General features: G+C 40.2%; 1 protein-coding gene and 1 non-coding gene across 2 annotated transcripts in view; both read left to right on the forward strand.

Moving 5' to 3' along the window:
• Positions 1-20,342, forward strand: part of LOC126185007 (carnosine N-methyltransferase) — a 170,147-nt gene that overhangs the window by 127,236 nt on the left and 22,569 nt on the right. The window contains exon 8 of the mRNA XM_049927734.1: positions 8,259-8,386. Coding sequence (XP_049783691.1) covers positions 8,259-8,386 — 128 coding nt within the window. The remainder of the gene's footprint in view (positions 1-8,258; positions 8,387-20,342) is intronic.
• On the forward strand, positions 2,550-2,624 carry Trnal-caa (transfer RNA leucine (anticodon CAA)). The gene has a single exon. It is a non-coding gene; the product is annotated as a tRNA-Leu (tRNA).

The following is a 20,342-nucleotide window of genomic DNA, read 5'->3' on the forward strand; positions in this document are numbered from 1 at the left end:
CATCAGATCCTGAATGTAACAGTTCCATTAACAGGTTTTCATGTGTATATTTCTCTCTCATTTTAAACCTTTCCCTGGACCAGTGTCTTGTTCTCTTCTTCTTTAAACACAGTGCTATAGTAAATGTTAGAAATACTTTACCAGCATTTATAGCTATTCCCACTAGTGCCAAAACAGAGCATATATGAAAAGCATTTGCATCAAATGTGGATTTGAGAAACTTCTTTGTTTGCTATTTGTCTTTTAATGGATCAAGTTAAAAAATGCTCATGCTCTCTACAGGTCATTTACAGAGTGAAAAATGGCACTTGCAGAGTTTCACCTGTCTCTAGTTAGGGGAAAATATAGAAAAATATGCGACAGAATGGAGATGTCAGATATTTTTATATAGTTTCCCCTAACAAGAGACAGGTGAAACTCTGCAAGTGCCATTTTTCACCCCGTAAATGACCCATAGAGAGCACGAGCATTGAAAATGTGCACATCCAGAACATGAAAAAGGTATTTCTTGTACCGTTTCGCAGTCTTATGCACTAATCGTATTGAGCGCAGTAGCGTGTCACATTGGTCAACTGCACCCATACTTGAACTGTGATCTACAATACATTGGGGTTTCTTGATCTTTTTTTGCCACTATTTCTGTCTGCTTTTTTCTGTTTCAACCATTTTGTTGTGTTACACATGGTCAACATCCACACTTCTCTTTTGTCACACCACTTGAAGGCAAGCGTCTTGTCAGTTGACTTAAATTCAGCTTTTCTTCATTTTAGTTGCACACGCAGTTTTGGAATGTTGTGCATATTCTTATGAATAGTGCCACATGCAGTTGTTCCAGTCTGACAGTCACACAGTACAGATGGCTTTATTCTGAATATACTTTACTTCAGTGGCATAATTCTTTTAAAACATAAATGACCTTTGAACAACAAAAGACTTTCATCAATGCAAAGCTTCTGATGTGGACAAAATGCACTGTGGAATGTCATATGAACTTCATCAACAATATTCCTAATTTTAAACAAACAGTCACCTCCAGTACTCGCAGAGTTGTTACTAAAGTGTAGCTTCCTCAAAAGTGAAATAATCGCTCTCAGGACATAATTTAACTGAAAACTGGAGAATTTAAAAAGTATACCTTTGGACCAATAATAACTTATTTGCAACTTTTTAACTTGAGCCATTAAAAGACAAATAGCAATAAAACAAAGAAGTTTCTCAAATCCAGTATCTTTCCACTTTGACAGTCAAGAATGCTGCACAGATTCTTGAGTATTTCCATGGTGTACACACAAAATCAATTTGTTTTGCCTGCTGTAAACTACAACAGGTCTTCCGACAGAAATATAAAAATGGCAGAATGCTTGGGTCATTAACCAGTTTACATTTTTGTTCTGAAGCCGAGTCATCATACACATGCTTTAATGGCTGGAAATCAGTTTGTTTCTGTTACACCTGATCTTATGTGCATGTGGGATCTCAGTTGTTGGACAGGTGCATGGAGCACAGTGCACTGTTAACATAAACACAGACAGCTATCTTTTATTCTAAGTACTGGTACCACTAAGAAAAGAATGAACACACATCTTTCTGGCAGCAGTTGAATGTACGAGTTCCTTGTCAAGACAGATACACAAGTTCTGAATTATCCAGTCAGGACAATGAATGATAGTTATAAACTCCATAAGCTCTGACCAACAAGTACATGAGAACACTGAATAGCAAGTACAAGGACAAGTCACAAGTGAGCATGAGAAAACCTGTTCTCATAATTTAAATACATCCACCGCTGGGCCTCGGAGAGGGAAGGTCCCTTGTAGATTGTTGGTGCCGGTGTAACGGCATCAAAGCAGCACCCGTTGGCCATGGTGGTGGTTTTGGGAAGCACAACAGTGACTAGCACCATGCATATTTCTAAGTGCAGTTGACAAGTGATGGTAGGTACTGCAGTTTCCAATCAAAAGGTCACTAATGTGTGCTCTTTTCCGAACTGCTTTGCTATCGCTTTCTGACTTTTCAAATTCTGAATAACTGTTGACTGCACCTCCAGAAGAAGCAACAAACTGGTGTGTTGTACCAGCTGATGTACAGGGCTGAGGACTTCAATTTGGTGATTCTGTTGAATAATCATCACTGCTAACAACATCAGAGAATTAAAGGTCACTGTCGCTCCTAGTGAATATCTCCAGAATGTGTCTATCTGTTCAACCATGGTGATGTGTCATTTATCTCACACAACTGAAGATTGCAAAGTTGAAACTGACAAGTGCTCTACCACTTGCCCGCGAAAAGCAAAGGTCCCAAGTTCGAGTCTCGGTCCAGCACACAGTTTTAATCTGCCAGGAAGTTTCATATCAATGCACACTCCGCTGCAGAGTGAAAATCTCATTCTGGAAACATCCCCCATGCTGTGGCTAAGCCATGTCTCCACAATATACTTTCTTTCAGGAGTGCTAGTACAGCAAGCTTCGCAGGAGAGCTTCTGTAAAGTTTGGAAGGTAGGAGATGAGGTACTGGCAGAAGTAAAGCTGTGAGGACGGGCCGTGAGTCATGCTTGGGTAGCTCAGTTGGTAGAGCACTTGCCCGCAAAAGGCAAAGGTCCCGAGTTCAAATCTCGGTCCGACACACAGTTTTAACATGCCAGGAAGTTTCATATCAATGCACACTCCGCTGCAGAGTGAAAATCTCATTCTGGAATCAAAGGGTTAATCAGGCTCTCTGTAGCAAAGTAGAGTTGCAGAATTAGCTGGGTGTGTCCCATGACTTAAAGCCATTACCTGAGTTAAGTGCATTAGTCCAGTATTCTTTCACCTGGACCAGAACACCAATATCCCAAGGACTCACACATATCATTAGGGACAACGTGAACACTACCCACAGCACGTTAACCTCCCAGGGCCTGAAGAGTTTGGTGAGACACATCAACAGTGCTAAACCTCGATACAGCTGTGCTCCCAGCAGTGTCGGCCCTGAACTGAATGCTCTTGATCTCAAATTGTGGAACAGTGCTATCATGCCATATGCAGATCACTTGCCAGCAGAGCCGTCAACTCTTCAGTCAGTTATCATTACTTGGCAGTCTGTCTGTCTTTGTGACACCTATAATACATTTTGGCCAGAGAGTAGCAGTGTAATTGACATGCTGTCTGTAGTGCAGGTGTTTGAGCAGCCCCAGCTATGTTTGTTTCTCGTACAGTGATCCATCAAGGCTGTTTCTGTATGGATGGTAACAGGTGTACAGTGTGGACATATGTAATAAATTGTATAGTGTTTCACATACAATGACAAAAAAAAAGTGCTCCAAAGAAAACAGCTCATTGATTTACTAATCCATATCTAATTCTCATCTGTTCCTGTGAAGTATAGTTTCAAAATCCTTATGTGTTGGTTCCAAGTAGGGCATCTGATTTTTAACTTTGCACAAGTGTCAGTTATGCACTTGCTTATGGATGGGAGGAGGAAAATGTTTTTGGTTATTTTGTGTGCATGCTCATGTCTTCTCACACTAAAGTGAAACAAGTGGTAACAGCTTGAAGTTCACTACAATTTCTTTTGCAAACATTCTAGATTTACATGTAGATGGTATATGTAGTTTCTAGTTTATTACTTGTGACCAGCACATAGATTTAAAACAACAATCCTTTTTTTGCACATCCCTTGGCATTAGGCAAATACAAAAGAAATCCTTAAATTTTCTAACACAAGAAAGAAATAGCTCTTTTGTAGTTTATGGTATTTGTAGTTTACTGCCTCAAAATAGCCACAGCCTTCTTTTAATGATTTTTGCCTTGTGTTATAGCTTCTTTTACTAATTTATTGTTCATATTTATAAGTGGTATGTAATGTAAGCTTTGTCTGTTAGCTTTCTGTCAAAAGAACTCTTTCTACATATATGGGGTGATTTTGCTAAATGGGGACAAACTAAAGGAAACAATCCCTGAGAGGATAAGGAGCAGAAAATATCATATGGACATATGGCTGGAAACACATTTGAAGGGAAGTACACCCACTTGAAGGTGGAGATAAAGACCTCTGACAATGTAGGTTTCAGTGATTGATAGCAGACGTGAGAACACACTAGGTAAGTGTGAATGCTCTGTCTGTACTAGTGTTCTAGCCCCACATTCAAGAGGTCAGTGAGTGGAGCACCAACATGTACTATCCACATAATGTTTCGTACAACCAAAGGCACTTCTTCCAGCAGGGGAAGCAGGGTCACCTGCAGTAAATGCAGATACATCTCACCTGTGAGGGATTGTAGGATGACCAGGCCCATGAGGCAGTTACCAATAATCACCACCCACACATTGACGCTGAATCGTTACTGATGGTTCACTGCCACCATTCTGTGGGGATTCCCTGTAGCCCACTGATGGGTGATTTGAAAGTTGATGATGCCGCCCTGTAGTATCCCATTGTGGGGGATGTACGCACAAGCAGAGAAAGGTGCCTAGGTAGCCAAGAACAATACAGCTTCATTACTAACAGTGAAAGTACACAATAACAGTAGCAACTGAACAGCTTCTGAGTAAGGGCAACATAAATATTGTCCTGATCTAATGAAGGTTTGTCCCAGATATGATAACAGTTCTCTAATTTTCAAGCTCTGTATACTGTCGAGAAACACTGCCCTAGGCAGAGTTTGTATATGCGAGGAATACCAGGAAGCTGTCTAGTATCTCCTTGTAAAGGTAGCCTCATCTGTGAGTAGGATGGATAACAGAAATCCCAGCACCACAGTGGCCCATACAACAAACCATTGGGAAAATCTTCACCATGGAGGCAAGTCTGTAGGTAATAAGGCCTCTGCACTCGTCTGGCTTACTCCAGGCTGGTGGGCCACCTGCCTGGTTTTGGCACGTGGCTCATTGTCAAAAATCTTTTATCTCCACCTTAAAGTGGGTTACTTCCCATGGAATTCATTTACACCAATATTTCCATCTAACTTTTTGTGCTCCTTGCCCTTTCAGAGACCATTTCCTGCAGTTTGTTCCCATTTAGCAAATTACCCTGTATGTGGTATTTGTTGCTCACAAATATTTATAAATTGAGTATTTAGTTAGTAATTACATAAATATATCACTGATTCTGTGTTCAGTCAGTGGAAAGGCCACATATACATCTCAAATTGGTCTGACACTTGTTTTGAGTAAAAGTGGCATATATTTTGTGTAGCCCCGTAAATGGGAAGAGTAATAGCTGAGTCAGTGATCAATGACCATTTCCAGTGCAGGGATCCAGAGAATATTTTCTAGTTATATCATTCAAAAAGTAGTGTAACATAACACCTGGAAATATTTTCTGTGCTCTCTTTCCTATTTGTGTTAAGCAGTTTTGAATGCAATGGTGAACAGGCTACTTATGTGACAGTTCCAAGCCATCTGACTATTGTTTTAATCATCTTTCTAAGTCCAGAAAAGCTGAGAGGATTGATTTTTAAATGCATACATTGGTAATAGTCGCCAGAACATACTTTCATTTCTCCCTTATCCCCATAAAGCTACTGTGTCATCTACCTCACTATCGTAATGAATTATTGTAAATTATTTTTGATGTCTTGTCTGCAGCTTCTTGCATGTTTGACCTAAATTAATGTTAGAGTATATTTTTCATAATCTTTGTTCCAGTCCAGCTAACCTGTTTTAACTTTTCTGTTTTATTTCTGAATAAGGCAACACTAAATCCAAATCATTTATGGGGATAGTCATAAAGTTTTAATTGTAAACTTGAAAAAATGAAGCTACAACCACGAAACTTGGTGACTGTATTAATCCTTCTCCACATAGCCACCCATCAGTGTGACAGATTTTTCCCAAAGTTGGATATCTTAGTGGAGATGTCAGTTGTAGAAGTCTGCATTTTGGATGTTCGGGAAAGGTCTCACCTTGAAAGTCACCTCTGTGTCATTCTGGAAGTGCGTACCATGCAAAGATTTTTTTATATGAATAAAGAGGAAAATGTCACTTGCTGCTTTGTCAGGAGAATATTGGGAAAGGGGGGGGGGGGGTAGTAGTCATCTGGATTGGCCTGACACAGCTGCAACATTTCCACTGCTGCCTCAGTTTGGAAAGCTTTTTGAATGAGTGTGAGCAGTTGTGAAACCCATCAGGCAGTGACCATTGTCATGTACAAACTGTTGCACTAGAGCTTGAAAACTGATCCATGACTGATTTTCACTTATTTGCCTCACTAGAGATATGGTGGTCTTGAAGCACAAGGGCTTCCACTTCTCTTGTGATTCCCAGTTTTCACAGAGAGGTGATTTACCACTTCATTCTTTGTCACTCAGACTTGTTTCAGCCCTTGAGGATATTTTTGTTCTGTCGTTGCAACTACAACATTTTTGTAGATGTAACAACAGAACAAAAATACAGTCGGAATTATAAAGCAACTACAGACACTATGGCCACACAAATGAAGAATTTAATTGTTTGACCCCATTGGAAGCATTTGCAGCACCATTTAATGACTGTGTCATATGATGATTGCATTTTTGCCATACACGTCTACCAACCCAGCATATATTGTTGCATCATTGTTCTTTATTAGATGCTGATAATGAATTGCTGCATAATATTGCACTTTACCAATGGGCTGCACCTCTTGGATTTCAGTATGTGCGTTAACTACAGACATGTACCTGCAAACAAACAAAAAATTAATTTCATAACTTTTTTAATGTGATATTAAAAGCTTTGTGACTACCCCCTCATACATTCAGAAAGACATGGTGTATTTCCTTCCAAAACCATGTCAAAACTAAGGTCATTCTCTGCCAGTTATGCTGTCAGTATGGACAAAACTTTGCATTCTAACAACAAAAATTTTGTTATTCACAGTGCAGTATCATTTCAACTGCACAAGAAATAACTTCAAATTAGCATGAAAATCAATTGTAATTATTGTTAGGCTATGTCTGTATTAACTATCCGAGCGGCTGTGCAGAAGTGTAGCTTTACCCAATGTTAGCAGTTCTTGGTGGTCTTAGACTTGAACTCCACTTGAAAGTTTTTTTTTTTTTTTTTTTTTTTAAAACTGCTGATGATTATATTGCACTACTCATCCCTAGTGGCAACTACTGCTTACTGCTGTATTTGCAACTTCATGCATAGTAAATTAACTCTTTCTGTGAATGGTAGAATGTTTTGTTAATACTAGTATGTGTACTGCTGGTGCTTAAAATAACATATTCAGCAATATTTGTTTGCATTTTTGATGACCAGGCAAGGAAAAACTTCTTTCTGAATTAATTTCTTGTATTAATATGAAAAAGGGCAGTCAGAAAGTAATGTATCATTTTGCTGTATAAATACAAGAATTAGACAGTTGACATGATTGTCATTCAGTGTTGGTCACAGCCCTGAACACAGTAGGTAAGGCAAATTCACAAGTGATTTCAGCTGTTGAAAACCTTCGTTGTTTAAATATTTTTCAATTATGGGTACCCAAACCTTTGAGCAAAAGAAAAAAAGCTGCTACTGGAGGGAGAGAAATTGTTATTGAAGATAGTGACAAATGGTGTGATATGGAATTATTTCTTTGAACCTGAAATCAAGGCAGAATTTATGGTATGATGGTACTTGTTTAACGTAAAATGAAGAAATGTGTAAGCTGATGGGAAATCTCCAGGCTTCTCTCTCTTGAAATGCAGTGAGAGTGATCCTTGCAAATTTATAAGACCAGGATGCTGCAACTGGAATGTTTAGATCCTCAATAACAAGTTTATCAAACAAAATGAGTGACTGATATTCTTTGCTCACACACAAGTCACATCCTCACATTTATGTACCAGTACAAGCTAAATTTCAAAATCTCACTGGCAAGTTTTATCACACTCATTATACAGCCCAGATATCACACACTAGGCTTTCACCTTTTAGTTATCATGAATGAAAATCTTTAAACACACCACTTTCAGAATAATATGAAATCAAAAGATACCAGGCCATAGTGACTGAGGATTTGAGGATAATGCACAAGTGTGACTTGATTTCTTATAATTCGAAGATAATGGCACAGTTCAATGTTGAGCTGTACTGCAGAAAATGATAGCAAACTAGTTCTATAGAAAACAATAGAGGTGACTTTTTAGCAAGTAATAATTTCAGTAAGAATTTTGTCACTGCGATTTTGTATAAATTCAATGCAGATTTCTTCTGGAACAATGAACATGAACAATAGAAAGCATTACTTTCTGACTGTACCTAGAACTAAAATTTTGACATATGTTGTATGTTATAATGATTTATTTTGCAATGCAGGTGGCATATGGGTGAACTTGGGCCCATTATTGTATCACTATTCAGATGCAACTACAAAACAGCCTCTGGTGGAACCTCCATTTGATATAGTTCTGAGCATTATTAAGAAATTTGGATTCGATGTGCAGGTAACTATCCAAGAACATAGCCTAAATAACCTCTAGATGGGCAGTACATGCCAATAGAAGAAGTAATAATGTCACCAAAGTTATTCTCAAGCTTTTGACAATGAAATTTCTAATTAACATATTGAGGACAGAATGAAATAATGATGGATACATGGGGGAGAGGAAAGCAAGAAATAGTGCCCACACACTTTGAAATTGAACTAGAGCCAAACATTGCATAAGAGTCTGGTGTAGATAGAAGTAATTTGTTCCAAATCCTCATCAAGATTATTTTAATTTCATTATAGGCATGAAATGGTGGAAAGCACTGCCCATACTCATGGGGTGAAAACACATTTCAAGGTTTCCAGTGACTTTCTTAAAAATGATCATCGTTCTCCTGTTTGGTTCTGGTGGATGGATCAAATTAGCAGCTCAGACAGTTTTATTTCTGTTTTGGATTTGATCATCATCCTCTTGTTTGGACGTGGTGGATGGATCAGATGATCAATTCTGGCAATTGTATGAATGTCTTGGATGTGAATTTCTCAACGTACACTATTGACTGGAGACATTCAGAAGTCATCTAATCAAGTCAGAGGTGCATTACATAGGAAGTGGCTACTTGGGTGGTAGAGTGTGGGTGGTGTGTACATGAAGACTTTTTGAGCTAGAGAAGTACCCCCATAGACCAAATGACCTAGTACATGTATTCAGAGAGATTACTATATCACCCACATTAATTGCAGTGGAAAATGTTAGTCCTCACTGTTCAGAAAGAGAAAATGTTAATACAGTACTTCTTAAATGCACTATCTTTCAGGATCAATTCTGAGAATTTGTATTACTTATTAGAGGTGATAATGCCTTTGTGGTACCAGGAAGGAAAAACTGACTGAAACTACAAGTGAATAGCAGGCAGATCTAAATTCAGAATGTAACATCTAAGTTATTTCCAAACCTTCATAAAAAAAACTCAAAAAGTGATCGTCCCTGGTATGAAAATGAGAAAAAAATGTTGTTATGAACACAGAGTACACATTATAGCATTACGGTGTATCTCCACAACTGAAAATTCAATGGATTAATGTTCTGAGACTGGACAGATCTGGCATTCAACATTTAATTCACCATCTTGGAATCTGGTGTACATCAGAACTGAAATGTGATGAGACTCTGCAGAAATGTGACGTCACTCCTATACATCGTATGTACCATCTGTTTATTATCTGCACAAATACATTTATTTAATTGTATGTATGAACAAATACAGACAAAAACTAATATATCACCAAGTATGTGATACCATATTTGTTTAAGAAATGTACCCTATTAGTAGTTCATCATAGAAGATACATTTGTAGGAATATTTTGTTTTGTTAAGATTCTCTGAACCCTCACCAAAGTATGTTGCAAAAATTTAGAAACACCCAATATATCACTACAAAAGCTGGGTCACCTATGGTGGAGGCATGTTAATTGCCATAAAGAACTCTGTCATATCTTCTTATGTTATTATGGATTCCAGATTTGAAAAAATAATGAACTCATCCAGATTGAGCTGGGCTGGGCACATAGCTTAGCGAAAGTGCCCCAAAAAGGTATTACAAGGAAAGACAAGATGATAGAGTGGCTGAGATCGACTGAGAATAAGATTGGAGAATGGAGTCACCGAGGATCTCCAGAAAATAAGTAATAGAAATTCAAGAATTCTAGCAATGGACTGAAATAAATGGCAGAAAATTGTTGAAAAGGCTGAGGCCCACAAGAAACTGTGAAACCACAAAAGAAGAAGAAGAAGTGAAATTGTTTGGGTGAAGATAATCGTTACATATGAATCAAACATTGTAACTGATTATTTTTACAAGCCGCCTACTACCGGTAACTATGACAAATTGAGTAAATCAGTTGAATTTGTTATTGTGGTAGGGGGAACTTCCAACTTGGCAACTATAGAATGAGAGACTCACACTGTTGGAACCAGGGGTAAGGACACAGATTTGTGTTATAGTACAGTAATCTCTGCTCCAAAAATTAGTTTTTGCTGCACAGTTAAAAAACTGACTTGTGCAGATGACATTTTGATGTATATATATGGGAAGTGGTGACTGTAATGCTATAAGGTGCCATTGATGATGAGGGTTCAAAGGGTTGTTAAGGAATGTAGAAAAATATTTCTGCTTAGTAAGTATGGTGAGAAACAGATTGCTGATTATCTGAGCAGCCAATATAAAATTGTCATCTCTGGAACTGAAAGCTTGGAAGAAGAGTAGGAAAAAAATGAAACACAGTCAAAATGAGTGTAAAGAGTCCAACATTAGGAGCATTCCACAAATTTTAAAGTGCTGTCTTATCTAGATGTCTTTTATTACTTTCCAGTGTCACACTTTTTATAATTATGATCAGTTTTCTTCAGTTAGAGAACATAGGATCATAGGTGTTGCAGAGCAGCTGTTCAGTTTCAAGTGCTGTGGATGTTGCCCATGAGTCATTACGACTTTAGTAGTGTGTACAACATTAATGAATTGCTAAGACCTCATGGACTCATGGACACTGTGCATGGGCATCTGAAACTGACTGTTTGCTCTATGACTACTATTACCAAAGACGTTCTGTAATCGAAAGAAACTGGCTATCATTGTAAAATACATGACATTAGGTTGTAATAAAAGACATTTCAACAATTCGTTTGTTGTAGGTTTCTACATTTGACATACGACAAGCCTTCACATTAAGATCTTGTATGATAAGTAGTCAACCATATTTGACAAAGGGCCACAGCCATTTATGTCAGCTGAAACAAGGGCCACATGTCAGTTATCAAATGGATGTGCACCCACTCTCCCCCCCCCCCCCTCCCTGCTACACACACACACACACACACACACACACACACAGAGAGAGAGAGAGAGAGAGAGAGAGAGAGAGAGAGAGAGAGAGAGAGAGAGAGATTGTCAGATGGTTACACTTTTAAAGTAACTAAATAAGGAAACTGCTGCCAACATGAGTAACTTAGAAGTAGATACCTTCGGTGTAATGAAGCAACCCAGATCAATGAATAAATGCATGTCTCCTGGTCCAGATTGTATACCAATTGGATTCCTTGCAGAGTATACTTAGCAATCAGATACAACCGCTCAGTCAATGAAAGATCCATACCTTTTTAGGAAAGTTGCAGAGGTTACACCAATACTCGAGAAAGGAAATAAGTGATTCACTGCATTACAGACCTATATCACTGATAACTGATTTGCAGTAGGCTTCAGAACATGTACTGTGTTCAAACTTTATGACTTACCTTGAAGAATAGATCTACTGACGCAGTAAGCAGAGGTTCTGAAAATATCATTCTTGTGCAACACTACTAGCTCTTTATTCTCATGAAGTAATGAGTGCTATAGACAGGGAATATCAAATTGATACCATATTTCTAGATTTCCAGAAGGCTTTTGAAACTGTTCTTCACAAGCAGCTTATAATCAGATTGTGTGCCTATGCAGTATTGTATCAGTTATGGGACTGGATTTGTAGTTTCCTGTCAGAAACGTCGCACTTCTTAGTAACTGACAGAAAGTCATTGAGTAAAACAGAAGTGATATCTGGTGCTCCCCAAGGAAGTGCTATAGTCCCTCTGCTGTATCTGATCTACATAAACAATTTAGGAGGCAATATGAACAGCCCTCATACACTGTTTGCAGATGATGCTGTCATTTACCATCTAGTAAAGTCACCAGATGATCAAAAACAATTGAAAAATGGTGTATGGTGCAAAAAGTGGAAATTGATCCTAAATAATGAAAAGTGAGAGGTCATCCTCATGAGTATTGAAAAGAAAATGTTAAATTTTGGTTACGTGATAAAATGAACAAAGCTAAAGGCTACCATTTCAAGAAAATACTTAAGGATAACAATTATGAAATTTAAATTGGAACAGTCACGTAGATAATGTTGTGGTTAATGTGAACCAAAGTCTGTGTTTTATTCACAGAACGCTTAGAAGATGCAACAAATCCATTGCAGAGACTGCCTACACTATGCTTGTTCATCCTTTGCTACACTAATACCATGTCCAGCTAGGATTGACGGAGGACATTGAGAAAGTTCAGAGAAGGGCAGCTCATTTTGTGCTATTGCGAAATGGGTGGGAGTCATGAATATGATAATGAGTTAAGGTGGCAATAATTAAAACAAAGACATATTTCATTGCGGTGAGATCTTTTCGTGTAATTTTGATCACTAACTGTCTCCTCTGAATGTGAAAATATTGTGTTGATGCCCACTTACCTACGGAGAAGAGATCATTGTAGTGAAATAACATAAATCAGAGTTCCCATGGAAAGATTTAAGTGTTCGTTTTTCCCATGGCACAGTAGAGAGGAAGAGTAGAGAAATAGTGTGAAAGTGGTTCAATGAATCATCTGCTGGGCACTTAAGTGAGAATTACAGAATAGTCACGTAGAGGTGTGGTAAAATGTTATTACCTGCATGAGACAGGGTACAAATTTCAGTTCATGCTCTGGGCAGAACAGAACAGATTGAAGTTAAATAGATACGGATGAATCTAATTCAATATAAAAGTAAAGGGAAAAATATTTTTAATTAAATATTACCTCTCAGTGACAGATCTGGCAATTCATCTCTCGAACAAGGCTTCCTAAACTTGTTTTGATGCTTGTAGTAGCAGCTTGAAGTGAACTTGCCAGATAAATTTCAGTGATTTTAGGCCTTTTTATGCTTGCATATCTGTGCCACCAAAAATGATGTGACGTGAATACCGTGCCTATTAATGCATGGATATTTTTCCCTGGAGACATATTTGCAACAAAATTCTAGTAGAGATTTTTCAGGAGACACTGAAAATTTCCACATTCCATTTGTTAATCCTAAGATACTTCATCCATGGATAGAGAAGAGTGAGAGAGATTGAAGATTGCTTTATTGCTCTTGAACTCTTGAATATGTCTTTTAGGCCAAATATAGTAGGTAAATATTTAGAAGTTTGATGATGACTGGGTCCATAGTCTTCATGAAATTTTTAAATGAAATCATTCTGCTTTAGACTGTTAGAACATTATTCATTGGGGCTGCAGTTTGAGCATGTGGTCATTTTCAAGCATTGTGGGATGTTGTAATCCACTCAATAGTATAAAGCTGTGACATACTGTATAAGAGCAGTTGCATGTGGTGATGTGAATTTATTTGCTGTTCTATCTACCATACATATAAGAAACCTGGTGAAATAATGATATAAACAGTAATGTTTTAACAACCTAAAGTGGAATAGTTTCATTTTAAAAAAAGGTAAATATTTGTCACAATTTTTATTGTTACATTTCTGCAAGAAAGGAAAATGCAGAAAATTGCAATTTTTTAATTTGTGATTCCAAAATTTGCAATTTTGTTTTGAATACCTTCACATGCTCATACATAAATTCCTCTCTTTCCATCTGAACAATCCTCGGAAGGCTTAGCTGTACTGACTGACCACTGTGTCATCCTCAGCTGTTAGGCACCACTGGATGCAGATATTGAGGGGCATGTGGTCAGCACACCGTTCTCTCAGCCATTCTCACTTTTTGCAACCAGAGCCACTACTTTTTGATAAGTAGCTCCTCAATTGGTTGTGCAAGGGCTGAGTGCAACCTGCTTGCCAACAGCACTCGGCAGACTCAGACGATCACCAGTCCAAGTGCTAAGTCAAGCTCAACAGCACTTAACTTCAGTGATCTGATGAGAGCTGGTGTTACAACTGTGGCAAGGCCATTGGGCATGCTTTTATGTAGAACATTTTAATCCATCTTCCCCTTGTAATTGTTCATTTAGTTTGTTCAATTGAACTGTTACATCTACCAGTAAAGCAAAATCACACATCCATTTTGCATCTTTAAATTGAGCAACAGACATTGTCTTTTCTGTCACAAATATTTATATTTCATCTTTGAGATTACTCACTCACTTCAACATTTTGCCATGGCTAAGTCATTTGATGTTGGTGTAATAAACAATATTTCCTCATTCTGAATTAACAGTCTGTGGAAAGTTAACAAATTCTCTGTGTAGCAAACCATTAGCCTTCTTTGGTGAAGCACAAGGATACTAACAAGTCATATGTTTAGTTTTGTGTTGTGTTTATAGTTTAACCTTAAATTCTTTGCATGATTTTTTGTGCTTGCAATGTTTAATTCATAAATTCAGTGCATATTTTTGTGTTTGAGAAGTATAGTATTGCATAATTACACATACCTTTGTGCAGTCTGTAGTGCAGTAGTCATTTGTTTGTTTACCTTGGATGGTCAGTAACCATTGATAAAAGCTCAATGAGCCATCAGCCTTCATTGATGAAGCACCATGAGACTAGCAAGTCACATTTTTTTAGCTTTTCTGTTTGTTTCACTATTTAATTCCTAAGTTAGTAGGATGGACATGATGTGTGTGTGCTGTGTGCATACACCGGAGCAGCTGGCCTCAGTTAGTGAGCAGCTGAAGACGCTTATGGTCTTGGTCAGCGGACTGTAGGGTGCTGCCTTGGGTATAGTGGTGGCGGAGCATGGGACACCTTAGGTGTCACTAGTTTTGCCCACGTGCTCCGCTGCCGAGGCACCGTGCAGCATCCCATCATGGGGGATCTCTGCTCATCACATATGAGTTGCAGGTTGTAATGCATCTGCATTGGTTGAGGCTGAAATTCAGTGTGGAAGCTAGCTATCTGGCCTTGCCCATTCATCCTATGAATGGATAGGTGGCCACTCTTTCAGCAGGGGCCGAGCAGGCACGTGATGAAGGGTTTACTAATTATCGGCAGTTTCAAGATTCGGAGTGTTACGGAGCCTCTTAGGGAAATAAAATGCAGGGCTGGAAGAAAGCCAATGTTCACTCAGTATGTCTGCAGGAACACGTCATCTGAGATGTGCAGAAGGCTGTGCATGCTGCTATCAAGCATGCAGGGTGCAGTTGTCTGAAAGTTGTGGCTGACATCGGCACTAGTGACATCAGTCACTTGGGCTCTGAGGCCATCCTCAGTTTGTACGGGCAGTTGATGGAAGTAGTAAAGACAGCTAGCCTTACACTCGGGGCGTAAGCAGAGCTGACAATATGCAGCATCGTTCCTAGAATTGATCTGCGTCCTTTGCTGTGGAACCAAATGGAGGGCCTCAACCAAAGACTGTATCAATTGTGTAGTGGTCTTGGCTGCAGATTTCTAGCCCTGCATTATGGGGTGAAAAACTGTTGGACTCCCCTTTTAGGTCAGAGGGGCACTACACAATGGAGCAGCTACTCTGATAGTAGAATACTTGTGACACGCATGTGAGGGTTTTAAGGCTAGGCGGTAGTTTGAGGGCTCCTGATGAACACTCACTGGTTGATACATGGAGAGTGAAATCAGATCACAGACAAAGTAGAGATACTTTGAGCATCAAAATTTTAACAGTAAATTGTCAAAGTATTCATAACAAAGTTCCTGAACTTACTGCCCTGCCGGAAAATTGTTGCACTCAAATTATTCTTGGAACCAAGAGCTGGATGAAACCTGAAGTAGAAAGCTCTGAAATGTTTAACGAGTCATGAAAAATATACAGATTAGATTAGATGTCATAGGTAAAGGAGGGTTCATTGCTTTTGACGAATATGTTGTGTCTATCGAAGTTGAAATTGAACCTGAATATGAAGTTATCTGAACATATATAGCAGATGTAGGTAAACTCAAGTTAACTATCAGGTGTTTTTACTGGCTACCTGATTCTATCATAACAGTTATAGACTCATTCAAGGAAAGTTTGAACTCAGCAGTGTGGAAATACCCAGATCATGCAGTATTAGTCGGAGATGTCTTTAATCTGCTGCACATCGACTGGACCATTTATGGATTCACTGCAGGTGGTATAGTCAGACAGTCTTGTGAAGTACTTTTGAACACATTTTCTGAAAACTGCTGTGAACAACTAGTTCGACAGCCCATGAGCAATGGAAATATTTTAGATCTTGTAGCTCCAAACAGGCCTGTCCTTATCAACTATGTCAGTATAGGGACGGGGATTAGGGATCATCACATTGTTGTAATGACAATGGTTACTACAGTTACTACACTGAAGAGCCAAATAAACTGGTATGCCTGCCTAATATCATGTAGGGCCCCTGTGAGCAGGCAGAAGTGCTGGAACATGACATGGAATAGACTCGACTAATGACTGAAGTAGTGTTGGAGGGAAATGACACCATGACTCCTGCAGGGCTGTCCATAAGTCCGTAAGAGTACGAGGGGGTGGAGATCTCTTCAGAACAGCATGTTGCCAGGCATCCCAGATATGCTCAATAATGTTCATGTCTGGGGAGTTTGGTGGCCAGCGGAAGTGTTTAAACTCAGAAGAGTGTTCCTAGAGACACTCTGTAGCAATTCTGGATGTGTGGGGAGTTGTATTGTCCTGCTGGAATTGCCCAAGGCCATCGGAATGCACAATGGGCATGAATGCATCCAGGTGACAGGATGCTTATGTATGTGTCACTTGTCAGAGTTGTATCTAGACATATCAGGGGACACATATCACTCAAACTGCACAACCTCCACACTATTACAGAGCCTCCACCAACTTGAACAGTCTCCTGCTGATGTGCAGGGTCTATGAATTCTTGAGGTTGGCTCCATACCTGTAAATGTCCATCCGCTCAATACAATTTGAAATGAGATTCATCCAACCAGGCATGTTTCCAGTCATCAACAGTCCAATGTTGGTGATGATGGGCCCAGGCAAGGCATAAATCTTTGTGTCGTGTAATCATCAAGCCCATATCAATGATGTTTCATTGAATGTTTCGCACCCTGACACTTGTTGATGGCACAGCATTGAAATCTGCAGCAATTTGTGGAAGGGTTGCACTTCTGTCATGTTGAATGATTCTATTCAGTTGCAGTCAGTCTCATTCTTGCAGGGTATTTCCAGCCACAGCGATGTCAGAGATCTGATGTTTTACTGGATTCCTGATATTCATGATGCACTCATGAAGTGGTCGTACGGGAAAATTCCCACTTCATCACTATCTCAGAGATGCTGTGTCCCATCGCTCGTGCACCGACTGTAACACCATGTTCAAACTCACATAAGTCTGCCTGTTTATGCATCTCTGTATTTTAATACGTATCTCTATACCAGTTTCTTTGGCACTTCAGTGTAAATCCATCAAGAAGGCTATGAGAGTATTATGGTAGAAAAAGCAGATAAGGAGCCATTGGCACCCCACTTAAACAATGAATGGACATAATTTATTTCCAATAAGATGGATGTAGAGGAAATATAGGTGAAGTTTAAACTGATTGTTAATCACACTCTGCAGATGTATATGACAAGTAAGTGGATTAAAGATGGAAAACATCCTCTGTGGTGTGATAATCAAATTTGGAAAACGCTGAGGAAACAAAGATTGTGCACTCTCGGTTAAAAACAGAATGCACTACTATTGACTGGCAAAAGTAAGTAGAAATTTGTGCTTCTGTTAGCACCATCATACCTTAGTGAAAGATCATTCTGAGAACCCGAGAAAATTCGGGACATCCATAAGTCACCCAGCAGATCAAAGGCTTCTCTCTAGTCTCTCGTCGACCAACCTAGTTTAGCAATAGGAGACAACAAAAGGAAATCTGAAGTTTTAAATTTCATATACACTCCTGGAAATGGAAAAAAGAACACATTGACACCGGTGTGTCAGACCCACCATACTTGCTCCGGACACTGCGAGAGGGCTGTACAAGCAATGATCACACGCACGGCACAGCGGACACACCAGGAACCGCGGTGTTGGCTGTCGAATGGCGCTAGCTGCGCAGCATTTGTGCACCGCCGGCGTCAGTGTCAGCCAGTTTGCCGTGGCATACGGAGCTCCATCACAGTCTTTAACACTGGTAGCACGCCGCAACAGCGTGGACGTGAACCGTATGTGCAGTTGACGGACTTTGAGCGAGGGCGTATAGTGGGCATGCGGGAGGCCGGGTGGACGTACCGCCGAATTGCTCAACACGTGGGGCGTGAGGTCTCCACAGTACATCGATGTTGTCGCCAGTGGTCGGCGGAAGGTGCACGTGCCCGTCGACCTGGGACCGGACCGCAGCGACGTACGGATGCACGCCAAGACCGTAGGATCCTACACAGTGCCGTAGGGGACCGCACCGCCACTTCCCAGCAAATTAGGGACACTTTTGCTCCTGGGGTATCGGCGAGGACCATTCGCAACCGTCTCCATGAAGCTGGGCTACGGTCCCGCACACCGTTAGGCCGTCTTCCACTCACGCCCCAACATCTACATCTACATCTACATCTACATCCATACTCCACAAGCCACCTGACGGTGTGTGGCGGAGGGTACCTTCAGTACCTCTATCGGTTCTCCCTTCTATTCCAGTCTCGTATTGTTCGTGGAAAGAAGGATTGTCGGTATGCCTCTGTGTGGGCTCTAATCTCTCTGATTTTATCCTCATGGTCTCTTGGCGAGATATACGTAGGAGGGAGCAATATACTGCTTGACTCTTCGGTGAAGGTATGTTCTCGAAACTTTGACAAAAGCCCGTACCGAGCTACTGAGCATCTCTCCTGCAGACTCTTCCACTGGAGTTTATCTATCATCTCCGTAACGCTTTCGCGATTACTAAATGATCCTGTAACGAAGCGCGCTGCTCTCCGTTGGATCTTCTCTATCTCTTCTATCAACCCTATCTGGTACGGATCCCACACTGCTGAGCAGTATTCAAGCAGTGGGCGAACAAGCGTACTGTAACCTACTTCCTTTGTTTTCGGATTGCATTTCCTTAGGATTCTTCCAATGAATCTCAGTCTGGCATCTGCTTTACCGACAATCAACATTATATGATCATTCCATTTTAAATCACTCCTAATGCGTACTCCCAGATAATTTATGGTATTAACTGCTTCCAGTTGCTGACCTGCTATTTTGTAGCTAAATGATAAAGGATCTATCTTTCTGTGTATTCGCAGCACATTACACTTGTCTACATTGAGATTCAGTTGCCATTCCCTGCACCATGCGTCAATTCGCTGCAGATCCTCCTGCATTTCAGTACAATTTTCCATTGTTACAACCTCTCGATACACCACAGCATCATCTGCAAAAAGCCTCAGTGAACTTCCGATGTCATCCACCAGGTCATTTATGTATATTGTGAATAGCAACGGTCCTATGACACTCCCCTGCGGCACACCTGAAATTACTCTTACTTCGGAAGACTTCTCTCCATTGAGAATAACATGCTGCGTCCTGTTATCTAGGAACTCCTCAATCCAATCACACAATTGGTCTGATAGTCCATATGCTCTTACTTTGTTCAATAAACGACTGTGGGGAACTGTATCGAACGCCTTGCGGAAGTCAAGAAACACGGCATCTACCTGTGAACCCGTGTCTATGGCCCTCTGAGTCTCGTGGACGAATAGCGCGAGCTGGGTTTCACATGACCGTCTTTTTCGAAATCCATGCTGATTCCTACAGAGTAGATTTCTAGTCTCCAGAAAAGTCATTATACTCGAACACAATACGTGTTCCAAAATTCTACAACTGATCAACGTTAGAGATATAGGTCTATAGTTCTGCACATCTGTTCGACGTCCCTTCTTGAAAACGGGGATGACCTGTGCCCTTTTCCAATCCTTTGGAACGCTACGCTCTTCTAGAGACCTACGGTACACCGCTGCAAGAAGGGGGGCAAGTTCCTTCGCGTACTCTGTGTAAAATTGAACTGGTATCCCATCAGGTCCAGAGCCCTTTCCTCTTTTGAGCGATTTTAATTGTTTCTCTATCCCTCTGTCGTCTATTTCGATATCGTGCAGCCCGCCTCCAGTGGTGTCGCGACAGGCGTGAATGGAGGGACGAATGGAGACGTGTCGTCTTCAGCGATGAGAGTCGCTTCTGCCTTGGTGCCAATGATGGTCGTATGCGTGTTTGGCGCCGTGCAGGTGAGCGCCACAATCAGGACTGC

This window comes from Schistocerca cancellata, chromosome 4 (genome assembly GCF_023864275.1).
Source record: "Schistocerca cancellata isolate TAMUIC-IGC-003103 chromosome 4, iqSchCanc2.1, whole genome shotgun sequence".
Lineage (NCBI taxonomy): Eukaryota > Metazoa > Arthropoda > Insecta > Orthoptera > Acrididae > Schistocerca > Schistocerca cancellata.